The sequence below is a fragment of the Sinocyclocheilus grahami genome, unplaced genomic scaffold (assembly GCF_001515645.1).
Source record: "Sinocyclocheilus grahami isolate Dianchi unplaced genomic scaffold, SAMN03320097.WGS_v1.1 scaffold63.1, whole genome shotgun sequence".
In the NCBI taxonomy this organism is placed as follows: domain Eukaryota; kingdom Metazoa; phylum Chordata; class Actinopteri; order Cypriniformes; family Cyprinidae; genus Sinocyclocheilus; species Sinocyclocheilus grahami.
Window position 1 is genome coordinate 52285 of NW_015505242.1, and position 22948 is coordinate 75232.

Below are 22948 nucleotides of genomic sequence, written 5' to 3' on the forward strand. Positions count from 1 at the left end.
TATGTCTTTCACAATCCTGCACGCAACAGCATAACTGCCAGATCTTCCTGGAGTGAAAACAAGTATTTGTCAAGGTTTGTATGAAGTCAAACAAGATATGATAGATATCATTTTGAATGTCACAACACTAGAGAATATTGAGTTGTTTTTTGGTTGGTGGTGTAACCTTGATCATGTGTAGGGGCCCCCCTCCGTAAATGATGTTAGCTAGACAAAAGTAACTTGTTTTCTGAGAGCTGTGCTGACGTCACTCTAGTGTTCTTGTGACTGCATTTGTGAAAAAAGTGCATGTGTTTACCCATTGATTCAGCATTCAGTGAGTTTATTATGAATATCAACTATAATAATTGGTTTTCCTAAAATATTATACTTTTTTATTATTATTTTTTTTTTTACAATTAATAAATTGCTTTTGTACTATAAATATACATACAGGTGCATCTCAATAAATTAGAATGTCGTGGAAAAGTTCATTTATTTCAGTAATTCAACTCAAATTGTGAAACCTGTGTATTAAATAAATTCAAATTTATTTAATACACGAGTTTCACAATTTGAGTTGAATTACTGAAATAAATGAACTTTTCCACGACATTCTAATTTATTGAGATGCACCTGTACAGCTTGGTATGGTCTGCTAAAGAAAGCACCTTTCATGACCTGTACTTGTCTAAATGTCTCCATGTGGTGACATGTTGATTATTTCTTAAATCAAGCTGCAATGCAATAAGCTGCAAATGAAATAAACTGACAATGGATCATCATTTATTCAAGTCTGCATTAAATTGATCAAAAGTGTCAGTTAAGACTTTTTTATTGTAACAAAGGAGCCCCTACCAAGTATTGAGTACATGTACAGTAAATGAACATACTTTCCAGAAGGCCAACAATTCACTAAAAATGTTTTTTTTATTGGTCTTATTAAGTATTCTAATTTGTTGAGATAGTGAATTGGTGGGTTTTTATTAAATGTGAGCCAAAATCATCACAATTAAAAGAACCAAAGACTTAAACTATTTCAGTCTGTGTGCATTGAATTTATTTAATACACGAGTTTCACAATTTGAGTTGAATTACTGAAATAAATGAACTTTTCCACGACATTCTAACTTATTGAGATGCACCTGTACAGCTTGGTATGGTCTGCTAAAGAAAACACCTTTCATGACCTGTACATCTTGTCTAAATGTCTCCATGTGGTGACATGTTGATTATTTCTTAAATCAAGCTGCAATGCAATAAGCTGCAAATGAAATAAACTGACAATGGATCATCATTTATTCAAGTTTATTGCATTAAATTGATCAAAAGTGTCAGTTAAGACTTTTTTATTGTAACAAAAAAATATATATATATTTCAAATAGATGCTGTACATATATATATATATATATATATATATATATATATATGAATATGTTGTAGATGAACGCAATGGACTACATTTTTAATATATATATATAAATGTAGAGCTTTTGTGCAGTGTTCATTTTAAATATATTTTATAAAACAATAATGCAAAATACATTTTAATGGCTGGTAAGAAATATTCATGCCTTGTAAATTTTCTTCATTTACTTACCATTGGCAGACTTTGCATACATAAATAGCCTATATATAGACAGTAGACACGTAGCGCAGCTTTCAGATACCTCCACCAGAAGCAAGAGAGTGAAAGAGAGCAGAGTACAGATGTCAGAGGTCAAAGGTCAGCAAAAAAAAAGGTCACAGGAGCTCTGAGAGCTGTTTGAGGTCAAACAAAGTCAGTTGCCAAGTTAGTTTCCAAAGAGTGAAAATCCAGCGAGGATTTAATGGTGTTGGTTGCTAAAGCAAATCCACACATAATCCTGATTTTCAGGTGTGTTTTTGACAGGCTTCTATAATTACACAGGCTACAAATACCTGTAGGGACCTGCATGCTGAATACATATAGGCTATGCATTTGGGGTAGGCGTATTTGCACACAGTATTTGCACTTGTATATCCAGGAAAAAAGTGTATTAAAGCATGGGAATGAAATGGCATGACTGTCTGTGTCAGCACCTGGATGTCTTAGCATCCCCCCCCCCTTTTCTCTCCTACTGTTTTGTATTTTCCTTGTTGTTTGTTTTGGGTAGATTGGTGGGAATCTTTGGCTGAGCTGGTCTCTCATTAGCACATAGTGAGAAAACGAGTGCTTGGAGGAAGATCATTGTGTCTAACAGCAGGTGTGTTTGTGCTTTTCACCCAAGTCTGACAATTCATACACAGTCAGTGCAGGCAGGGAGCCCATTTATCCATCGATTTATGCTATTCTCTCTTTATCTTACAGATAGGGATAGATACACGCAAAGAAATGACCATGCTCATCATTTTCAGATTAAGGACTGTATTCTGATTAAGACTTTAATCAGGAAAATGCTTATAAGTTAATGAAATATATCTGTATATGCTACCATTTAAAAGTTTGGGGTCTGTTAAATTCTTTATTGTTTTTGAAAGAAGTATCTTATGCTCACCAAGGTTGTATTTATTTGATTAAAACATAAAATAACTGTTTTCTGTTTTAATATTTGAAAAATAATTTAAACTGCCACTACTCCAGTCTTCACATGATCCTTCAGAAATCATTCTAATATGCTGATTTGGTGCTCAAGAAACATTTGAATCGATACTGAAAACAGTTGTGCTGCTTAATATCTTGTATATTCTCTACATTATTTAGGACTCTTTAATGAATATAAACTTTAAAAGAACAGAATTTATTTGAAATGTAAGTATTTTGAAACATTACAAATTTAATTACCGCCCTTTTTGATAAATGTAATGCATCCTTGCTGAATGAAAGTATTCATTTCTTTATAAAACAGTAAAACAGTAGTCTACACACTAGCACATTCCAAATTCTAAATAATTTCAAGAAATAATCTTCCATTTGCTCCAAAAATGTGTTTCTTTGATATCTTGTCTTGCCCCTCTCATAGCACTCATAATTACTTTTGCTTGGATATACACAGATGGTAAATATTGGTAATAATACACTGTAATATTATCTTACAGTGTACATTATGAATATAATGTTTGCAAAATATAATATTTTGTTTAATACAGGCATATGCCATTTGTCTCATTCAGATTTTTAAAAACCAGAATATTACCTTAATCAGGTTATGTTTATATGACACATAATCAACCTCAACCAAATTCCAATAGTAATCTCAAATGCATATAATGCATTTACATTTGCACATTGTGTCATTTCTGTGCCACTACTGTCAACAATTGGAATTGTGACTTTTAATACCACAGTCTTCCATTGTTCAGGCAAACATAACTTCAAAATGGCTTTGGTTGAGCCAATGTTGCTGTATAAGGTTGGTCCGGATACTCAAACAAACAGATCAATGTTTTGGCAGCAGCAAAGAGCTACACCTTTTGGGAAATCAACTTATTAATGGCTTCCTTATAGTTGTAAATTATTTTGACATTAAAAAAAATTACACACCTTTCAATTAAAAAAATCCTGTAAACCCCTCACCCTCCCTTTCTCCCATGGACTGCACGGCAACCTCAGGTGTACCTTTAATGGTTTGTTTTTGCTGTCACGAGAGTCATTTTGTCAGAAATGTCTGTGTTGTACTTGGTGGTCTTTGTCAAGGTTGTAGTGCATGCTGTCGTTGGTTTCACGTGGACGTGAGAAAAAAGGTCCCGCCAATGAAGGACTTTTTTTCCCACCATTGTTACCCTAGACTCACAGGAAAGCCGGTCACTGTTAGGAAGCGCAAACTGTTGCTCACTTACCATTGAGCCTGACCATGAATCTGAATTATGATAACAGGCCCTAAATAACAGTGGATTAGTCATAAATAATAAAACACACCTGATACTACACCTGTCCACAAACACCAGCTTTTTACAGGCGCTCAGTTACTCTTCACACAGTCACACAGCAGTCTGTGTGGGCTAAACTAAGTCGGTTATTCACAAAATACATTCAATGGCAACATCTTTCAAGTTACATACATTTTTTTTCACTCAGTCACATCTACTGCCAACAATATGTACAGGCCAGTTTGCATGTTTACATAGTTTTTTTTTTTCAAAATGTCAAAACTTAACATAATTCAAAACTGAATAAGGGGCTGTTCTCACAGAATGCGCTTTTCCAATCCATTGGGCTATTTTTCCATTGTTTTTCTATGTAAACATGCGCTAGACGGACACGTTTGACCATTGTGCTCACGTCTCGCATCTTTTGCAGCATGTCACTCATTGCACGCTGTTCTAAAAACATGCATTCAAGTTAAAAATAAGTTCAACTTTTAAAAAAACGTGTCTCAAGGCCTTGTGTTTTTTCCCCATTCCAATGCCTACGTCTCGCGTTTTCAAAGCAAAAAACGCACTCTGTATGAATGGCCCCAAGACAGCAATTTGCTACATCAGATGTCGCTGAACATGCATTAGTCTTTCAATTCTAGTAGATAGATCATTCTTGTTTTATAAAAGAACATTGGGTGCCACCTGTTGGTAGTGTTTTTTTTAAGGTTTTTTTTAGGCTTTCATTGTTATGAGACAGTGTGTTTGTTAGGTTGCTAGTGCTATGGAAGAATGAGTTGTTTTGAGATTGTATTAAAGGGGTCATATAATGCTACATGCACTTTTACAAGTTGTTTGAACTGAAATGTGTGTTGGCAGTGTGTGTACACAACCACCGTCAAATTATAAAAATCCACGCAGTGGTTTTTTGTTAATCTACTAAAATCTTTACCCCTTTCTCAAATCGAGCCGATCTCAGATGCCTGTCTGTGTGACATCACACAGACAGGCCCCTCCCACGATAGTTTGATTGACAGTAATGTTTCAGCACAGACTGCACTGGTGTCTTACCTTAGACCCGCCCTGAGTGAGCTGTCATCAGTCCGCCATTGTTTCACCGCTGGAGCAGATGTAGACAAGAATGACTCTTAAGCGATTGAGGTGTTCTGTTGTTGAATGTAATGAACAGCAGTCGTCGTTTACTCCCGACATCTGAGCCGCTGAAGACGCAGTGGATTATGTTTGTTTTTGAAGGGAATGCGCGCCCGATCTACCTAAATGCATCTACGTTCGCGCGAATCATTCGTGATCCAGCTTCACCTACAGAAGAAGTGAGTGTAAGGTTTTTTTAACGAATCTTTGCAAATCACCTTTCCTAATAATGTGCTAATTAGCAAGTTTCACGATGAATGCAGCTAAAGTAAACAGTCTCTCTTAGAGCGGCTCGGAAGAGAGGGGCGGGGTCAGCAGAGCTCATTAACATTTAAAGGAAAATGCTACAAATCTGCATGCTCTGAAAAGAGCTGTTTTTGACAGGGTAAAAAATACGTTTTTTACACTACCATTGAGAAATTTTAACCAAGCTACGTTACAGACTTTTCATTAAGACCCTACAGAATCATATCAACTTGTGGAAAATGGGCATCATATGACCCCTTTAAGTATTTTGGTAGTTTTAGTGAATTTTGGATGTGAAATTTACTGCTGTGCCAAGCTGTAAGTTGGTAAGGAGAACTGTGTTTCAGCACAACTCCTCTGAAAGCCATTCAAAAGAAAAGCTCACATCTTCCACATCCTCAGAAACATCATAAACACTCACCTCTTTAGATGTGTTAAACCACACACACTTATAGATAGGCACACACACTAAACTCTCAGGTGTCTATCAGGATGTTGTTGGACTTTTGAGGACATCCTCCACACAGCTGAAATCGTGAGAAAATGAGCGAATGAATGAATGAATGGACCCTTTGGTTGATCAGTGGCCGAATCTTTGTAGAGAGAGACAGATGAAAGGATTTGACTTGGAAGGAAGCTATTATACGACATAATCATATTGTGACGGACCCATTGTTGTATTTTTAGCATCCTGCAAACATGTAGCCTGTGTGTGTGATATTGTGTGTTTGGGTTCCAAAGAAAAGCTGTATCGCACTGATGTATGAGCTTGGATGTGTGTTTGTTTGTTTGTGTATAATAAATCAAGGATTAATTTCACTTTATTTAATCAAAATTATGACAGTTATCACTCCCTCCCTCTAAAACCACCTGTCCTCAGACTTTATAGCTCAATTATTATGTTATTTAGTGTTATGTACAGTTCAAAGTTTAGGATTAGTAAGATTTCTTATCAAATAAATGAATACTTTTATTCACTGAGGATGCAATAAATTGATCAAAAGTTATGATGCTGTTCTTTTGAACTGTCTGTTCATCAAATAATCCTGAAAAAAAGCGGTTTCCACCAAATCATTAAGCAGCACAACGGTTTTCAATATTGATAATAAGAAATGTTTCCAAATCAGCATATTAGAATGATTTCTGAAGGATCATGTGACACTAAAGACCTGAAATAATGGCTGCTAAAATTCTGTTGTGCCATCACATGAATAAATGACATGTTAAAAATAAATTGCAATAGAAAACAGTTAATTAAAATTGTATTAATATTTTACAATATTACTGTATTTTTGATCAAATAAATGCAGCCCTGGTGAGCCCACATTAATTTTTTGAATGGCAAATCATATTAAACTGTAGATTTATATTATAATACAGTAATGTAAATTCTGATTTTTATATCAAGAAACATTACTGTCCCGATATTTTAAAACATACCTTAAATAAATTCAGTACTTCTGGTCAACACTTTGAGATTTATTACAACATTTTTAAAATGTCTTTATCCTGATGGTTTTTGCTGCATATTTCACCTGCTATGAGTACACACTGGCATTTAAAAGAAATAAATAAACATAAATAAATACATACATACATAAATTTAAGTAGTTGTTCTTATATATTTTCGGTTAACCATGTCAACCCGGGCACATAATCCAAAAAAAAAAAAAAATCTTTTGATTTTTTTTATTATTATTTTATGTGAGTCCTAGTAATTTCTTCCAAAACCATGAAACAAAATTGCTACTGCATTTAATTATGTTTGATGGGAAAATATTGTTATTTTGTCAACACCAACAGCTGTCAGCACCATAAGATTTTATGATAACCTGCATTCACAGTTTTATTCATGTTTGGAAGTGAACCCTAGATTTGTCAATATTTTTAATAAATAGCCAGGTAACACTTTATTTTAAGAACCAGTTCTCACTATTAACTATTGATATTAGCATGCATATTACTAGCATATTGTCTGTTTATTAGTATTTATAAAGCACATATTAATATCTTATTCTGCATGACCATATTTTAGATCCCTTAATCGTACCACACACCTAAACTTAACAACAACCTTAATAGCTATTAATAATAATATACTAATAAAATAATAATTTGTTCAGGGAAAACTAGTTAATAGTGAATATACTGTATGTTACCTACTCTGTGTTACCAGTAGCCATATTTGACATGACAGTAAACTTTATTTTCTATTTGAGTGTTGATATATTGCTCGATAGGAAGGAAAACATTTGTATTAGTAAATGTAAGAAGCAGCAGACAGAAAAACATAGCTGAATACCTCTGAACATGTTAAAATACACACAACACATCTTTTTGTTTGTTTTTGTCCCAGTACTCAAAAATCTGTGCATGATAAATGGTTTTGTTTTATTAAGTTTGTATGTTGGGTGCGTGTGCCAGGCGTCAATGTGAGCGTTTTAAGTGTCATCATATCTCAGTTTTTTTCAAGCATGAAGTGTCGGCAGACAAAAGAGATTAATTGCAAAACATTTGAGACTTGTTGACTTTATGACCCCTTACTTGTCTCCTCGGGTGAGAAAGGAAAAAAATGCATCAAAGAACAGCCACCTACATACACTTTTAACAAGGATTCCAGAAACAAAAGCAGTAAACAGTGTCCTGACAGGTCTGTCCCAGTCAATACAGGTTTGCTGGAATGCACTTAAGAATTTGACTGTTATGATGACTTATGTTGTGTGTGTATTTGCATCATCATAGCACAGACTTCTTTTCTTTGTCAATGGAGCTGAGAGAAGATGCAGTCAGACTGACGGACGACGACAGAAGGAAACGAGTCAGGGAACACATACCAGCACATAACAGATCTACAATCTCTTTGTAGAGTCGTGTTCCATAAAATATAAACAACTTTATCATCTGGTTCTCACACCGTCGGCATGATGTCTGCACTTGATTCATTGTGTGTAATTTATTGATCTTTTTATGACATGATACGCAAAATTAAAGGAACACTTTTTGAAAATAGGCAAATTTTCCAACTCCCCTAGAGTTAAACAGTTGAGTTTTACCGTTTTCGAATCCATTCAGCCGATCTCCGGGTCTGGCGGTAGCACTTTTAGCTGTAGCTTAGCATAGATCATTGAATCTGATTAGACCATTAGCATCTCGCTCAAAAACGCACAATGATATTACGCAGCGCCTGAAAACAGTCCCCAGCATGCTCCCTGTGCAAGCAGGTGGTCACGTTGGTTATGTTGGCGGAAGTTAGCCTATTTTCAGGCGCTGCGTAATAGCATTGCGCCTGCTGCCCCCATGGTACGGCAGCAAAGTTCCTTGATTATTACGCCGGAATGAGAGTATAGTTCCTAGCCATATCGACCTAGAAAATCACAACTTTTCATTTTCCGTCAGTCTTAGTACACGATGTAACTACAGAAGAGTCAAGTTTTAAATAGGAAAAATATATTTTTTCTTTGGCCAATTTTCTTTGGTCATTTTTGAGCGAGATGCTAACGGTCTAATCAGATTCAATGATCTATGCTAAGCTACAGCTAAAAGTGCTACCGCCAGACCCGGAGATCGGCTGAATGGATTCGAAAACGGTAAAACTCAGCTGTTTAACTCTAGGGGAGTTGGAAAATGAGCCTATTTTCAAAAATTGTGGAGTGTTCCTTTAAGTTGGATTACTTTACTTGAGTCATTGTATGTGATTTGTTTTGCATGAGATTTATATATATCATTAAATGTTGTACATTACTTATTGATCAATTATTGCATGATAGACCTGTGACATAATTTGAAACACTTCATTATGATAGCCAGATCAATGCTTTGAAGCATCTTGAGCTTAAAATCTGGAAATTCGAAAACCATATCTTTACCAACAACCATATCTCTACAGTTAGATCAGAAGTACAATGTGTGAATTACTTTTGCATACTTAATTGTGATTTGCACAGGGGTATGAACACAGCTCCATATGGTCGCAGCTATGCCAAACACCTCACCTTGATGGTTATTTTGGAGACAGTGTGGTCCTTTTATTTCCTATTTTTATTTAAACAACTACAACAATGTTATGAAAGCACAAAAAAGTACCACAATGAAGAGCTTAAGGGACAATTCCATGTGGTTGGGAGCAGGTGTGATTTTTTTTTCATAGCAACTGACACTTTGAAAGTATGAACACTCATGAATTCTGAACATTTACATCAGAACGGCTTTACAAATTAATTCTGCTCATGTTTCACGACTGAGAACCAGTGTGTGTTCAAACGAGTAATGGAATATATGAAGCTTTTTAGGATCGCTGGAGTTTATGGGAAGAGAATGTTTTTGAAGATTTCATATATTATCTTTAATATTTATTTGGATCCAATGCAAGTGTAAAACTGGACATGCCACTCCAATTTCTCTAGCTGTGGTGCTTGTTTTTGGTCCTGTAATCACAATGACTTGCTGATATCCCTTCCAGTAGAATGGGCCTTTGTTTGAGGGACACAAACCGAACCCTAAACACAGGAATCACAAAACAATAAGCATCCTCCAACTGTAACCTCCTCCTCCCTCCTTGTCGTGCCACCTTTCCATTTAGACAGCTGGGTTCGAGGGGCTGAGGAGGAGGAGGGGGAAGCCTCCATCTTTCAACCCTCCGTTTACTATGCCACTATCTTTCCTACTTCTCTTTCTTTGCGTAAGCCTTCTCTTCCTCGTGCAGCTCAGCCGAAATCGCCAAAAAACAAGGCGCAAAAACCTCTGAGTAAACTTCCAGGTTCTATTTCTCTGTTTCTCTTTTCTGAATAAGTGGGAAAACGGTTTTCATCTCAATGCTCAGATTTCTCTGAAGCTTTGCCCGCAAAACCATTGTGTTGACGAAAGGGGAAGTTGGGGGTTGGTCATATAAACATGATTATGCTTTTGACTCACACACGCTTCTCTGATGAAACTGGGCCGTTTAGGAGAAAGAGCTGCTGAGATTATTTATTCCTCACAGAAGAGGTGTCTTTCATTCCATTGACATGTGCGTGTGCTTTTAGCCTTTATCTTTGCCTCCAAGGGAAGGTCAAATTATAAGCATGAATTGGATTTGTGGGAGTTACAAGTTGATTGTGTCTGGGATTAATGCACCAATGGGGAGCACTTAAGCCACAAGGTTAATGACTATCATGTGAATGCTCACCAAGAGAAGCTTTTGCTTTGTCTGATTTCACTGATTTCAATTTCATACATTTTAAGTGTGCTTTGATGTCGGAACTTTAAAACATGTTTAGATATGGTCCAGTGAACTTTGAACCCTGTGATGAGCTAATATGTTTTCCATTGCACTTTATGGTTTGTCCTAATTATATTTCAATTTATTATTATTATTATAATTATGGTAAATGGTGTTATCAAAATGCAGTGTTATCAGTTTTCCTAAAAGAACACAAAACATTACAATGTTTTACACACCATTTCCATGTGGTTGGGAGCAGGTGTGATTTTTTTTTCATAGCAACTGACACTTTGAAAGTATGAACACTCATGAATTCTGAACATTTACATCAGAACGGCTTTACAAATTAATTCTGCTCATGTTTCACGACTGAGACCCTGTGATGAGCTAATATGTTTTCCATTGCACTTTATGGTTTGTCCTGGCTGATTCATGTTTCAAACATGCAAATAGACAAGTAGCTGTTTGAGCTGTTTGGTACTTTGGGAAATTTGGCACTGGTATGTCCCAGGGTTTTTTTTTCCCTTTTTTTTTTTTTTGTCCTGAAAACTCCCAGCCTTGAAAATCTTCTAACTTTTTTCCCATTTTCTTTTCCATTTTCTTTTTGCTAGTTTTTAAAAGCTTTTATGGATTTTATTGTTTTAACCTTTTCCCAGACCCGGACTTTCAATCTTCAAAAAAAGAAAAGAAAAAAAGAATACTTTCTATTGCAAAAATGATGATTAAAACTATAATGACATGAAGAATGAGTGATATGAGCATAAAACATTTCATTTCAATTTGTATTGTAATATTATATCTATATAAAATTATTATTTATCTTTTTTTTTTGTAATTATGAACGTCCCATATCTGGGCCGTTATTTCCCGCCTACAGCACAGTTTTGGCCCTAATAAATAGTTTTTCTAAAATTAGCATGTTCGTTTACTAAGGAGACAACAGTGTCAATGCATGCTTGAGATGAGATATGTGATGTGTGAAGAAAAATAATGGGAAACAAAAAGTATGAAAGTATTATATAATTGTATATATTTCTGAAACATAAAATGTTAGCTATGAAATGTACCTTAGCAAGAAAAATAGTCTGCTATTTTTATTCCAAAAATGTTAAAAATGTCATTTTCACCTCTGAATGTTGAACACAATGCAAAATTAACGGTGAAAAACTGAAGCGAATTTACATTACTTTCAGAGAAAAAAACCCCAGTTCCTCTGAAAAGTGTTAATAGACCAACTAAATAAAGTAGTGAGTGTGTGGAAGATTTTATATTAGGATCATTTTATTTTCTTAAAGTCCACAGGGCCAAGTGTCCTTGTTGAAGAAACACAGTGGAACAATATGTTCAGTTTGGGGGATTGTCAGTATTGTCATCGTATTGAATATGTTTCTGATTGCTTGGTCATGCCTGTCACACAACGCCTGCTGTGGCCCTAAATTATGTGAGATAAGCATGGGGTTAGCGTGTACACTTCTTTATAGCTGATGATCTCAAACTGTCAAGTCAGAGTTTTATTGCCATTTCTCTCTTACGTAGTAGGACTGACAATAAATTATCCTGACTTCACAGACCCAATGCATGTGAACACTCAATTCCATTATTTCTAATGAGGGAAGACATTTAATGTTGTGGGCAAACAGTTAGATGTGTGTAGGCCCAAATGAGGAGTGTGTGCATTGTGGGTATTCCCACAAGGGATGACTACAGTGTTAGAAGGACTGCAGGTGGAGAAAGAATGTAAGTGAGTCCACTTTTGTACCGACAGGTGCCCGAGCACCTGCCCGTCTGTCAGTACAGTGTGCGTGTGTGCACGTGTATGTCTATGCGTGTTCGTGTGTGCTAAGTGAATACCGACCCGCTCACTTTGATACAAGCTCTTCTTTCCACTAATCACTTGACAAAATCCTCTTCAGATCCTCTTTAGGAACATATCAGATTTCTGAGCGGAATGAAGGGTGAGAATTGAGATTGAAATGACTTCTGATGAATAAATTAGAGGCAGTAGTGTAAATAAACAGGATAAACGGAAGTCGCCATTATAGGTTCAGATTATCACATATAATTAAATAAGTCACAGGTCTTAAACTTGACCATTCATAAACACACATGCATATCCGTATATACCACATCTAATCCCATCATTCGTCTGCAGCCTTTAAAAAGGGCAGCTGCTCTCCTTCAAAACACACAACCCCCAAGATCATATTTCCAACCATAGCCCCGGGTGAGAGTCGAGGGACTCATGTTCGGTGAGGAATAAAGGTTTAGACAAAATAGTATTCGGTTCTGGCATAAATAAGATGCTTTCAAAGATCCAAGCCAACTTTCGGGTTTTTCATCTTTGACAAAAACACAAGTTAATCAAAGCTAATCAGCATTCCAGTGCCAAGAAACGGAAATTTGCTAACTGATCTCACGCCATCACAAATGAGGAGGGTGTGCCTGCTTTTTGGAAGATAACGCCGTTCCTCTCTATCTTTAACTGAAACAGTCAATATGTGGATGTTTTTCTGCTATGTTTTATAGTAGTCAATGCCAGCTATTCATGTTTTCTTCTTCTTCTTCTTATTATTATTATATGACCGACTCACCTCTGTAGTGCAAATGGAAAAATGATTCATCACCCAACAAACTGTTTCCTGGCAACCATATGTACATGTTACAACAGTTACAAAACCATCTCTGTCAGTACATTTGCTATAGGCTAATATACTGTAAATCAAACTGTGTACAGAACATGTACTGTATATGCTACACCTCAAAAACAACAAAAAAGTAGGAGTACTTCTAAGTATTGCCATTTATTAACTAATCATTTTTATTAACTTTTTATCATAGGTTATATTATATTATATTACACTATATTATATTATATATATTATTTTTGAATTATTTTCTATTTTTTAGGTACATATTTTTTCGTGTTTTTTGTAAGTTTTGTTAGATTTTATGTCTGTATAGTTTTTATTCGTTTTTATTTCAGTTTTAGTTTTAGTATATGAAGTTAAACCTAAAGCCTTGGCAGCTAGTTTTTTAATATTTAATTTGAATTTAATGTTTATTTTATTTTCAAGTTAGTTATGTTTAGTTAACTATAACAGCTCTGTTTATTTATAAAATGACCAATTTATTAAGTATTTCATTGTAATATCACGAAAATATTTGCAGGTTAAAGATGCATTTCTATTGACTCTGTCACATATCAGCTGTTATCCGAATAACCAGCTTAAATGTAGCATTGTTGTTCTAGAGTGAAAAATGTAAAAAGGGTTGTAGTCAGACCCCATAAGTATTTTCACAGCGGGAGCTGGTGTCCCTGTGGGTTTTCAGCAGGAAACTGCTTTCCAAATAGCCACTTCCCTTACAATAACACACACATTTATCCGTTTATCGCACAACAGGCTCTTGGGCGGTGAGATAGTGTTGCGATATGTGTATAGTGTTATGATTATGTATAGTATCATAGGTGTACATGATGACAGTTTGTGGGAATCAGTGTATTTTCCAAGTTATTTTGGAGCTCCAGTCCGTGATAATTGTTTGACATGTGTTAAACTGCTTACTGATACAGTAGCATTTGTTTGGTCCTTGTTCAAGCCCCCTGGAACTGTGATTCATTTGTAAATGATCTTGGTTTTACTGACCTCTGTGGCTCCAGTCCTTTTGGGTAAACATACTAAGGTTTTGGGGGTCACTGGGGTCGTAAAGTGTCTCTTTGCCCCACTAGGTTCCATCTAGCAGGAACTGTGAGTGGCCGCTAATGGTCCCAGACATGATCTCCTTCCTGCGTTATGGATGTCAATAGTTTTACCCTCTAACCCTCACTCTGCTTGTAAGTGGAAAAGCACATGCAGAGCTGTGAATCAAGGCCCACGGTGAGGTTTGTGGATGCTTTTACTCAGTTACAGGAATAGATTTGCCTTAAAATGAACATTCTGACAACATTTACTCAACCTCATGTTATTCCAAAACTGGGTGAGTTCTTTTCTTCTGCAGAACACAAAAGACAAAATTTTGAAGAAAATACTAGCTGCTGTTTTCCATGTTATTACAAGTGAATTAAACTGGAGAACTGAATCAGTCAGATTGGTGAACAAATCACTCTGAATGATTTCTATGAACAGATTCATTGTAAGAAAGAGACCGAAAAATGATTTGTTCACAAATTGGAGGAGAGCTGAATATCAGAGAATAACAAGTTCAAGTTTGGCTTGGTCCTCATGCAGTTATTGTAAGTATTAATAGTTCACCAAAAAATGAAATTTGTGTCCAACATGTTGTTCCAGTTTTTTTCTTTTGTAGAACACTTGAAGACATTTTGAAGAAAGTCTTTTCCTTGCTATTTCAATGGAAGAGAACTTGAGGTGTCAAGCTTAGCCAAAAACTATCCTAAAAATTATCCATATTACTCATGTATTGTTATTATTTTATGTTTTCTGAATCCACACAATAGCTTTGTATAAGAAACCAAAGTTGCTGCTCACTGAAAATATTCACTTGCCCTTCAGTGAGCTGTTAACTTGTTAACACTTTAGATTAGGGAACATGCAGAATAAGCCATTAATATGTGCTTTTTAAGTACTAATAAACAGCCAACATGCTAGTAATATGCATGCTAATAAGCAACTAGTTCATAGTGAATAGTGTTCCCTAATCTAAAGTGTTAACAGACATTTTTGACCATAATTTTCTGGTGAGCATTGGCTTTCATTGTGTGTACAAAATAGACTTTTTAGACATTTGTCTAAATGTCTTCTTTTACATTCCACAGAGTAAAGAAAGTCAAACTATGCCTTTAAAAGTTATTTCAGTTTTTGTATTTGCGCAGAAAAGAGTAGCCAGTGCAATTGTTCAGAATCTCTCATTTTGTCATCCAAGGAAATTCAAATCAAACCGGGTTGGAATTACATTAGGAAGAGTAAATTATGACGTAATTTCCATTTGTGAGTAAACTAATCTTTTTTTTTATTATTATTCAGTATTGGTCAAGATTTGTGATTTTATACACAGACAGATGACTAGATCTGTCTATATCTGTCAATCGCTATAGAGTGAGATATATTCAGATTGACAGGGTGGACAAGGGGGTTTAACAGAAAAATAAATGACCAGCTCTTTAGGAATGCTCACTGATTGCTCTCCTTTCTTACGGCCCCCGGGGGAACAGAGGCCTGATGGGGCACTTAACACTCTCAGACATGCAAATCTTTCACACTCTACATTAGAGCCCATTACTCTGACTCAACGGGCTGTCCGGTCACCAGTGTTGGTTTGTATTGTCCTTAAACATGGATTTCGCTTCTCAATGGGTCAGCTCTCACACATTTCCACCTCTTAGCACAGTGGCCTGGATAGCAGCTTTTGCAATGCAGGGGTCACAGGTTCTTGTTTCCTATAGCTCTACACTGCTGTGCACTGCTGTAATACTTTCTCCTTCTGTAAAGACCTCCCATGGTTTTATTGTGGTTCATCCTCACCCCATTTGAACTGAATGCTACTGTCATGGATCATGAGTAATAAATGCAGGTTGCATACGTAAACTCCATACAAAAGGATTTAGAAATGATCACTTTTTTCTACAAGAAAAATACCCACAAATGGGAAACTGACCTACCAAAAGCAGCATGAACTATCCAGTCACCAGCATCATAAGACCATGCCAACTAAGTTGAAAATCATTCAGTGATTCAACAGAACACGTGTTATATAAACAGTTCAGCCACAGTATAGTTACTCTATACTAAATAGTAACTCCATCCCCAACTTAATTTTATAATTTTCACAGTTTTTTTGCTGCTTAATGTCCTGCAAGAAAAATGTTATTTTCTGGATTTTTTTTTGATTCGGTCTCTCACAGTTGAGGTGTACCTACGATGAAAATTACAGATCTCTCCATTCTTTGTAAGTGGGAAAACTTGAAAAATCAGCAGTGTATCAAATACTTATTTGCCCCACTGTATATATATATATGTACCTTTGTACCCTTTTTACCCCTGAAGGGTGCTTATTAGTACTTTTTGAAAGTACTTTTTGTGACATATTTTGCAGCATATTTCTCAATGTGTATATATATATATATATATACACTAGCAGTCAAAAGTTTGGAACAATTAAGTTTTTGTTATGTTTTTGTCTCTTATGCTCACCAGTGCTGCATTTATTTGATCAGAAATACAGTAATATTGTGATACATTGTTACAATAAATAACAAATAACAAAAACTGAATTTTCAGCAATCATTGCTGTTTTCAACATTTTAATGTTAGGAGCACCAAATTGCACATTTTAATAATAATAGAGCATCAAATCAGCATATTAGATGACTGGAGAAATGGCTGCTGAAAATTCAGCTTTATATAAATATTCAGCCATTACAATATATATATATATATATAAATAGAATGCCCCATAACCACTTTTATGATGTAAAATGATTTCCATCAATGTGATAAACTACACCTGTGGTTGCAGAGAACTGACATACATCCACTAAAAATCACCCTCTCAGTTACAAAAATGAAGTTACTTCTGAGAAAAGCTCTAGCATAATTTGTTTGCAGTCTCTAAATGGGTTTATACAATGTTTTGTGGTATCATGTGGTCAAGTGTCCAAATACATTTTGAGTTATTTTATAGGATGTTGAGTGCTAAAGTGTTTCACAGAAACGGAATTTGTCTACTGAATTATGCTTTTCTAGCAAATGTGATTACAAGCACGATCTCCTTAACCTGAATAGTGGGTTTTTACCTAAACTTCCGTGTGACACCACACTGAACCAGTTTCATATGATTTTACACCATGCAAAATGAGGTTTTGTGACTCATAGAGGCTATGGTTACGACCGCCAATCATTGCTAGAGACATGGCAACATAGTTTTGTTATTGCACCACCTGATTAAACAAACTCTCTTTGAGGTAAAAGCATTTATGGGGGGCAAATAACAGAAAAGCCCTAAAGAAGATGATAGTGGAAAGAAATTAAATTTAGAAAGCTAAACAAAACAAGATGGCAATACAAGACTGCACTATTTGCATCTAAGAAAGTTAGTGTGTGTGTTTGTTCATGGTTGAATGGGTTCTGCAGCACGTTGGGGATCCCGCCAAGGAGTGCTTAGTCAGACCTGAGAGAGTTTACATCTCAGGGAATCCCCGTCCTGGATGCCTATGCCTCAGAGGGGGAGATTACAGACATTACTTTAAAGAAGTAGCAGGCTTACCACTACATGTCACATGTCTCTGTGCAGAGAACAAACAATACTGGGCATTGCAGGGAAACTCCATCATCATGCTTAATAAATAGTTACTTAAAAGACGTGGTCAAAACACACACACACACACAATACTGAGTACTCAAAAATTTATTGCAAAGACTTCAAATTGCCAAAGCAGCTTTTAAAAACTTGGAATGGACCCTCATTTGGTCCCTTTATCATGTAATAAATAAATGCAATGGTCTACATAAGTGCAGAAAGGAACCAGATAAAAAACAACAACAATCTATTTACATGATATGTACAGTAAACATCTTGTACACTATATCAACACATCTGTACACAATGCCTCTTTTCACTATGAAGAGAGATTTTACAGTAATACTGGAAGCAATGCAGTATGTGATGTCATACTGGCAGACTTATTTACATTCTAGCTACTTTTCAATCAGGCTCAGCCTGTTTGCTATGTTTTTCCTATATAAAACACATATAGCTGGTAATTTCATGTCATTAATATAATATCTGGAAGCATATTCACAGTCCAAGGTGCGCGCGCTTGTGTTAACTAGACTGAAAGCTAGAAGATTCGGATTCTGTGGATACAGATGACATTCCTCCCCTCTTCTTCGGCAGAATTTTCAGACTGGACCCCCGGCTGGGCGACAGAGCGCTGCGGGCGGACTTCTTGAACTTCACCCCCAGAAACGCGTATAGGATGGGGTTGAGGCAGCAGTGAAAGTACGCGAGAGCCTCCGTCACGAAGATCCACTTCTGCAGACCCTGCTCGAGGTCGCAGCTGTGAGGAATCACCTCCAGCATCATCAGCGTGTCCAGCAGGATCCCTCCGCAATACGGCAACCAGCAGACGAAAAAGCATACGATCAGAACCACGGTGGTCTTTAGCGCCTTGCGCTTCTGCGTGCCCTTGGAGCCGCGCGACAGCTTGGAGATGATGATGCAGTAGCAGATGAGAATCACGAGCCCGGGCAGCACGAAGCCCACCAGGATGTGCTGGAAGCGGAATGCGACCACCCAGGTGATGAAAGAATCCTGTGGGTAAATGCGCTCGCAGAAGGTGCGGATAGAGCTGGTCTCCGCTTTGGCGAACACCAGGTCGGGAACTGTGAGGAGCGCGGAGGGGAGCCACACGCCCACGTAAATGATGCGATTGGCTAGAAGTTTCCTCGGACCTTGGCTGTTCGTTGCGCGCACCACGGCGAGGTATCGGTCCAGGCTGATGAAGGCGAGGATGAGGACGCTGCTGTATAAATTCACCGTGTAAATCATATGCACGGCCACGCACATGAACCCTCCGAAGTACCAGTCTTTGGCCGCGTCCACGGCCCAGAACGGCAGGGTGAGCACAAACAGAAGGTCCGCCACTGAAAGGTGCAGACGGTACTTGTCCGTCATGGTTCTGGATTTCTTCTGGCAGCCCATTACCAGCACAACCAGTCCGTTCCCGATAAGACCCGAAACAAATATGATTCCGTACACGGTTGGAAGAAAGATCCTCTGGAAGTCGTGACTGACCTCCACGTCGCACGGAACCTCAAAGTTGGCTCCAATGTCCCCTGAGCCGAACTCAGAGCCGTTATCAGCTGATAAATCATCTTCAAAGACGATGTGCTGCAAAAAAGTGAACAGCAAAGTTATTTAAATGCAATCAAACTTCACTTAATAAGATACATTTTTTAAAATAAATAAATAACTGCTGTCTTACTTCGTAATATGCCATCTTTAAAACACTCCTCCAGTGCTCTCAGTCTCCAGTAAGCTTACAGTGACTTTCTAAAGTTCTGTGGAGCTCAGAGGATTTTAAATACCCCACTCGCGCGCGGAAGCTCCGCCCACTAACAGCGCGCTGCGATCGCAGGTTGCTGCATCTGGGTCTGGTACTTGTCCGTCATGGTTCTGGATTTCTTCTGGCAGCCCATTACCAGCACAACCAGTCCGTTCCCGATAAGACCCGAAACAAATATGATTCCGTACACGGTTGGAAGAAAGATCCTCTGGAAGTCGTGACTGACCTCCACGTCGCACGGAACCTCAAAGTTGGCTCCAATGTCCCCTGAGCCGAACTCAGAGCCGTTATCAGCTGATAAATCATCTTCAAAGACGATGTGCTGCAAAAAAGTGAACAGCAAAGTTATTTAAATGCAATCAAACTTCACTTAATAAGATACATTTTTTAAAATAAATAAATAACTGCTGTCTTACTTCGTAATATGCCATCTTTAAAACACTCCTCCGGTGCTCTCAGTCTCCAGTAAGCTTACAGTGACTTTCTAAAGTTCTGTGGAGCTCAGAGGATTTTAAATACCCCACTCGCGCGCGGAAGCTCCGCCCACTAACAGCGCGCGTGCAATAGTCTGCGATCGCAGGTTGCTGCATCTGGGTCTTCCGCAAAGACTCTTTTCCTGTTTTCGTGTTCAAAATTTGGTGTGTGTGTGTGTGTGTGATTGAAGAAAACACGTCCTGTGACGAAAATCAGCAAAAACAAAACAAAACAGTTTACTTTGCCTATCCCAACAAATACGTTCATTTCCATTCACAAACAGTGATAAACAAACTACTTTATGATCAGTTTTGGGGGTAACGCATTACAAGTAACGCGAGTTACGTAATCAGATTACTTTCCCCCCCAAGTAACTAGTAAAGTAATGCATTACTTTTTAATTTACAAGAAAATATCTGTCACTTTTTCAAAATAAGTAAGGCCAGTTACTTTGTTTTCTCGTGGATGGACTGACAGCTCTATATACTTTAGATATATATCCAACAACACAAATATCCTTTATGTATTTAATTCCATTTTATTAACCAGTATCTTTGCTGCTGACCTTCGATGATCAACCGTACTAATAAGCTAAAAATGACTTTAGATAAACATGACATTTTGTTTGTTTCTGAAGAGGGAAAAATGAGGCAGATGAGAAAAAGTAACAAAATGCACTACTTTCCATAAAAAGTAACTAAGTAACGTAATTTGTTACTTTGTTAGGAAGTAATGCAATATTGTAATGCATTACTTTTAAAAGTAACTTTCCCCAACACAGTTTAAGGTTGTACGTGACGTGTTTGCCTGTATATTTACATTAAATGTGTTTGGCAAGCATCAGGAATGACTGTCAGTTTAATTGTGATAGTGACATTAAATTCCCAACGAAGTGGCTCACTCACTACAACTCTCAAAACACGTTTAAATGTCATTCAGCCAGATCAGCCAGCCAGCCAGATTCAGATCAGAAGATTACACACACACACACACACACACACTTGTGAAAGTGTTGTCATACTTTGAGGTTGGTCTATGAAAAGTATACACAAACACTTTCCATGTGAACAATAACTGAACTTAAATTAAATCAGAAAATAAGGAGGGTTTTGAGCATAGTTACACACTGTGTGTTAATCCCTTGATTGCTCTGAGCTGTTTATGTTTTGCATACTTTGAATGGCTGTTTTATCACATTTAGAAGGTGCTAATGTGTGGATGATCAGATAAAATCACAGAGGCAGTCTGAGTGATCACAGATCGTACAGTTCTCCCTTTGTTCAAAACACCCAAACCCTATAGTAAAATGAACTTAACTCATTTAAATGCATATATGCCCCCTATGTTTATAGTGGGACAAGTGTAAAATGTGACACTTAAGATTTGTATTTAATATGTTCTGTGTAGTGAATATCTTTAGTCATTTAAAATGGCATTGTGTGAGAGGCTAAGACAATTGGCATCATAAACACAATGATAAATTAGCACAAAGAGTCCCCCTTTACCCCTAAGAAGAGAACACCCCATACTATTCTATAATATCTCAATCATTCAATACTGGGTTGTAACAGGCGCAGATACTGCTTAGTGAACAGAGATGTAGTGTGGTTGGGACACCTGGCTAAAATGAGAGGTCAGACCTATCGATGGTTGTTGAGAGCAAGGAATGGCAGTTCTCAGAGACAAAAACCCTTTGGCAATGTGTGTATGTGTGTGTGTGTGTGTGTGTGCTTTCCTATTGGAGAACATGTGTTTTCACCTGTCCCCAGCCAACAGAGATGGGTTCCAGCGAACTGCTTCTCAAACTGGGAGAGTTGTAAGGTGATCACATGTATGTGTGTGCCTTCAAAATCTGTTGCACTTAATTGTTTGTTTGTAAACAAATTTTATTGTCAAAATGTATTACATGTATATTATTTATATTTGATAAACAAATTAGTAAATATATACAGTTAAATTAATTGCTTACCAAGGCTGCATTTATCTGGTAAAAATACAGAAAAATAGAAAAAATTATTACATTTTAAAAAATACATTTTTATTTTAATATGTTTTTGAAATGTAAATTATTCTTGTGATGGCAAAGCTGAATTTTCATCATCCATTACTCCAGTCTTCAGTGTCACATGATCCTTCAGAAATCTTTCTAATATGATGATTTGCTGCTCCAAAACATTTCTTATAATGATCAATGGTAAAATTGTGCTGCTCATTTTATTGTGAATAGAAAGTTCAAAACACTTGCATTATTTGAAACAGAAATCTTTTGTAATGTAAATATCTTTACTGTCACTTTTAATCAATTGAATATTGAATATATATATATTAGGGCTGTCAATGTTAACACGTTAACGCATGTGATTAATTTTACAATCCTTAACGCGTTTCTCGACTGGATAACCAGTTTCGCTAGTAAAGTTTTGATGAATGAAGACTGCAATCAAGGTAAAGATGATTGCGGTGGCATACAGGAGTTGTACAGTAAGCACAAGTGAGTCCGTTATAATAATGCGTGTGAGTGCTCTTGATGCACTGATCGCACATTGTATTTATGCACAGGCACAGACATTTCCGTACATTCACGTTGTTTCCACACACATTCACAGTAATGCTTTGATTTGTAATGTTTATGTTGCGCTTGTGGCAAAAGAGAAGAACAATAGCGGGTCCCACTTTATATTAAGTGGCCTTAACTACTATGTACTTACATTTGAATTAATCATTTGATGCAATGCACTTATAGTGTAGATACATGTTTTACATTGTACTTATATATTTAAAAATACCTATATGTAGTTACATCTGTTATTATTTCTGTAATTACATTTATAATGACCCATCCCTTACACCTTAACCCACCCACCCTTAAACCTACCCATACCAACAAACCTGTCCCTAACCTTACCCGTATCCCACCTCAATAGCAGCAAAAGTGTTTTGCAATACAATATGACCACAATAAGTACAATGTACTTATTTTTTTTATGTAAGTACATAGTAGTTAAGGCCACCTAATATAAAGTGTGACCTAATAGCATAATAAGTGTAGAGCTTATTATGCTAA

General features: G+C 36.7%; 1 protein-coding gene across 1 annotated transcript; it reads right to left on the minus strand.

Moving 5' to 3' along the window:
- Positions 1-17734: 17734 nt before the first annotated feature.
- On the minus strand, positions 17735-19393 carry LOC107584845 (C-X-C chemokine receptor type 4-like). Its single transcript, XM_016271605.1, has 2 exons — positions 19330-19393; positions 17735-19235 (listed from the first exon to the last, which is right to left on the minus strand). Exons 1-2 carry the CDS (start codon positions 19342-19344, stop codon positions 18168-18170), a joined length of 1083 nt encoding a protein of 360 aa, XP_016127091.1. The 5' UTR covers positions 19345-19393; the 3' UTR covers positions 17735-18167.
- Between the last annotated feature and the right edge of the window lie 3555 nt (positions 19394-22948).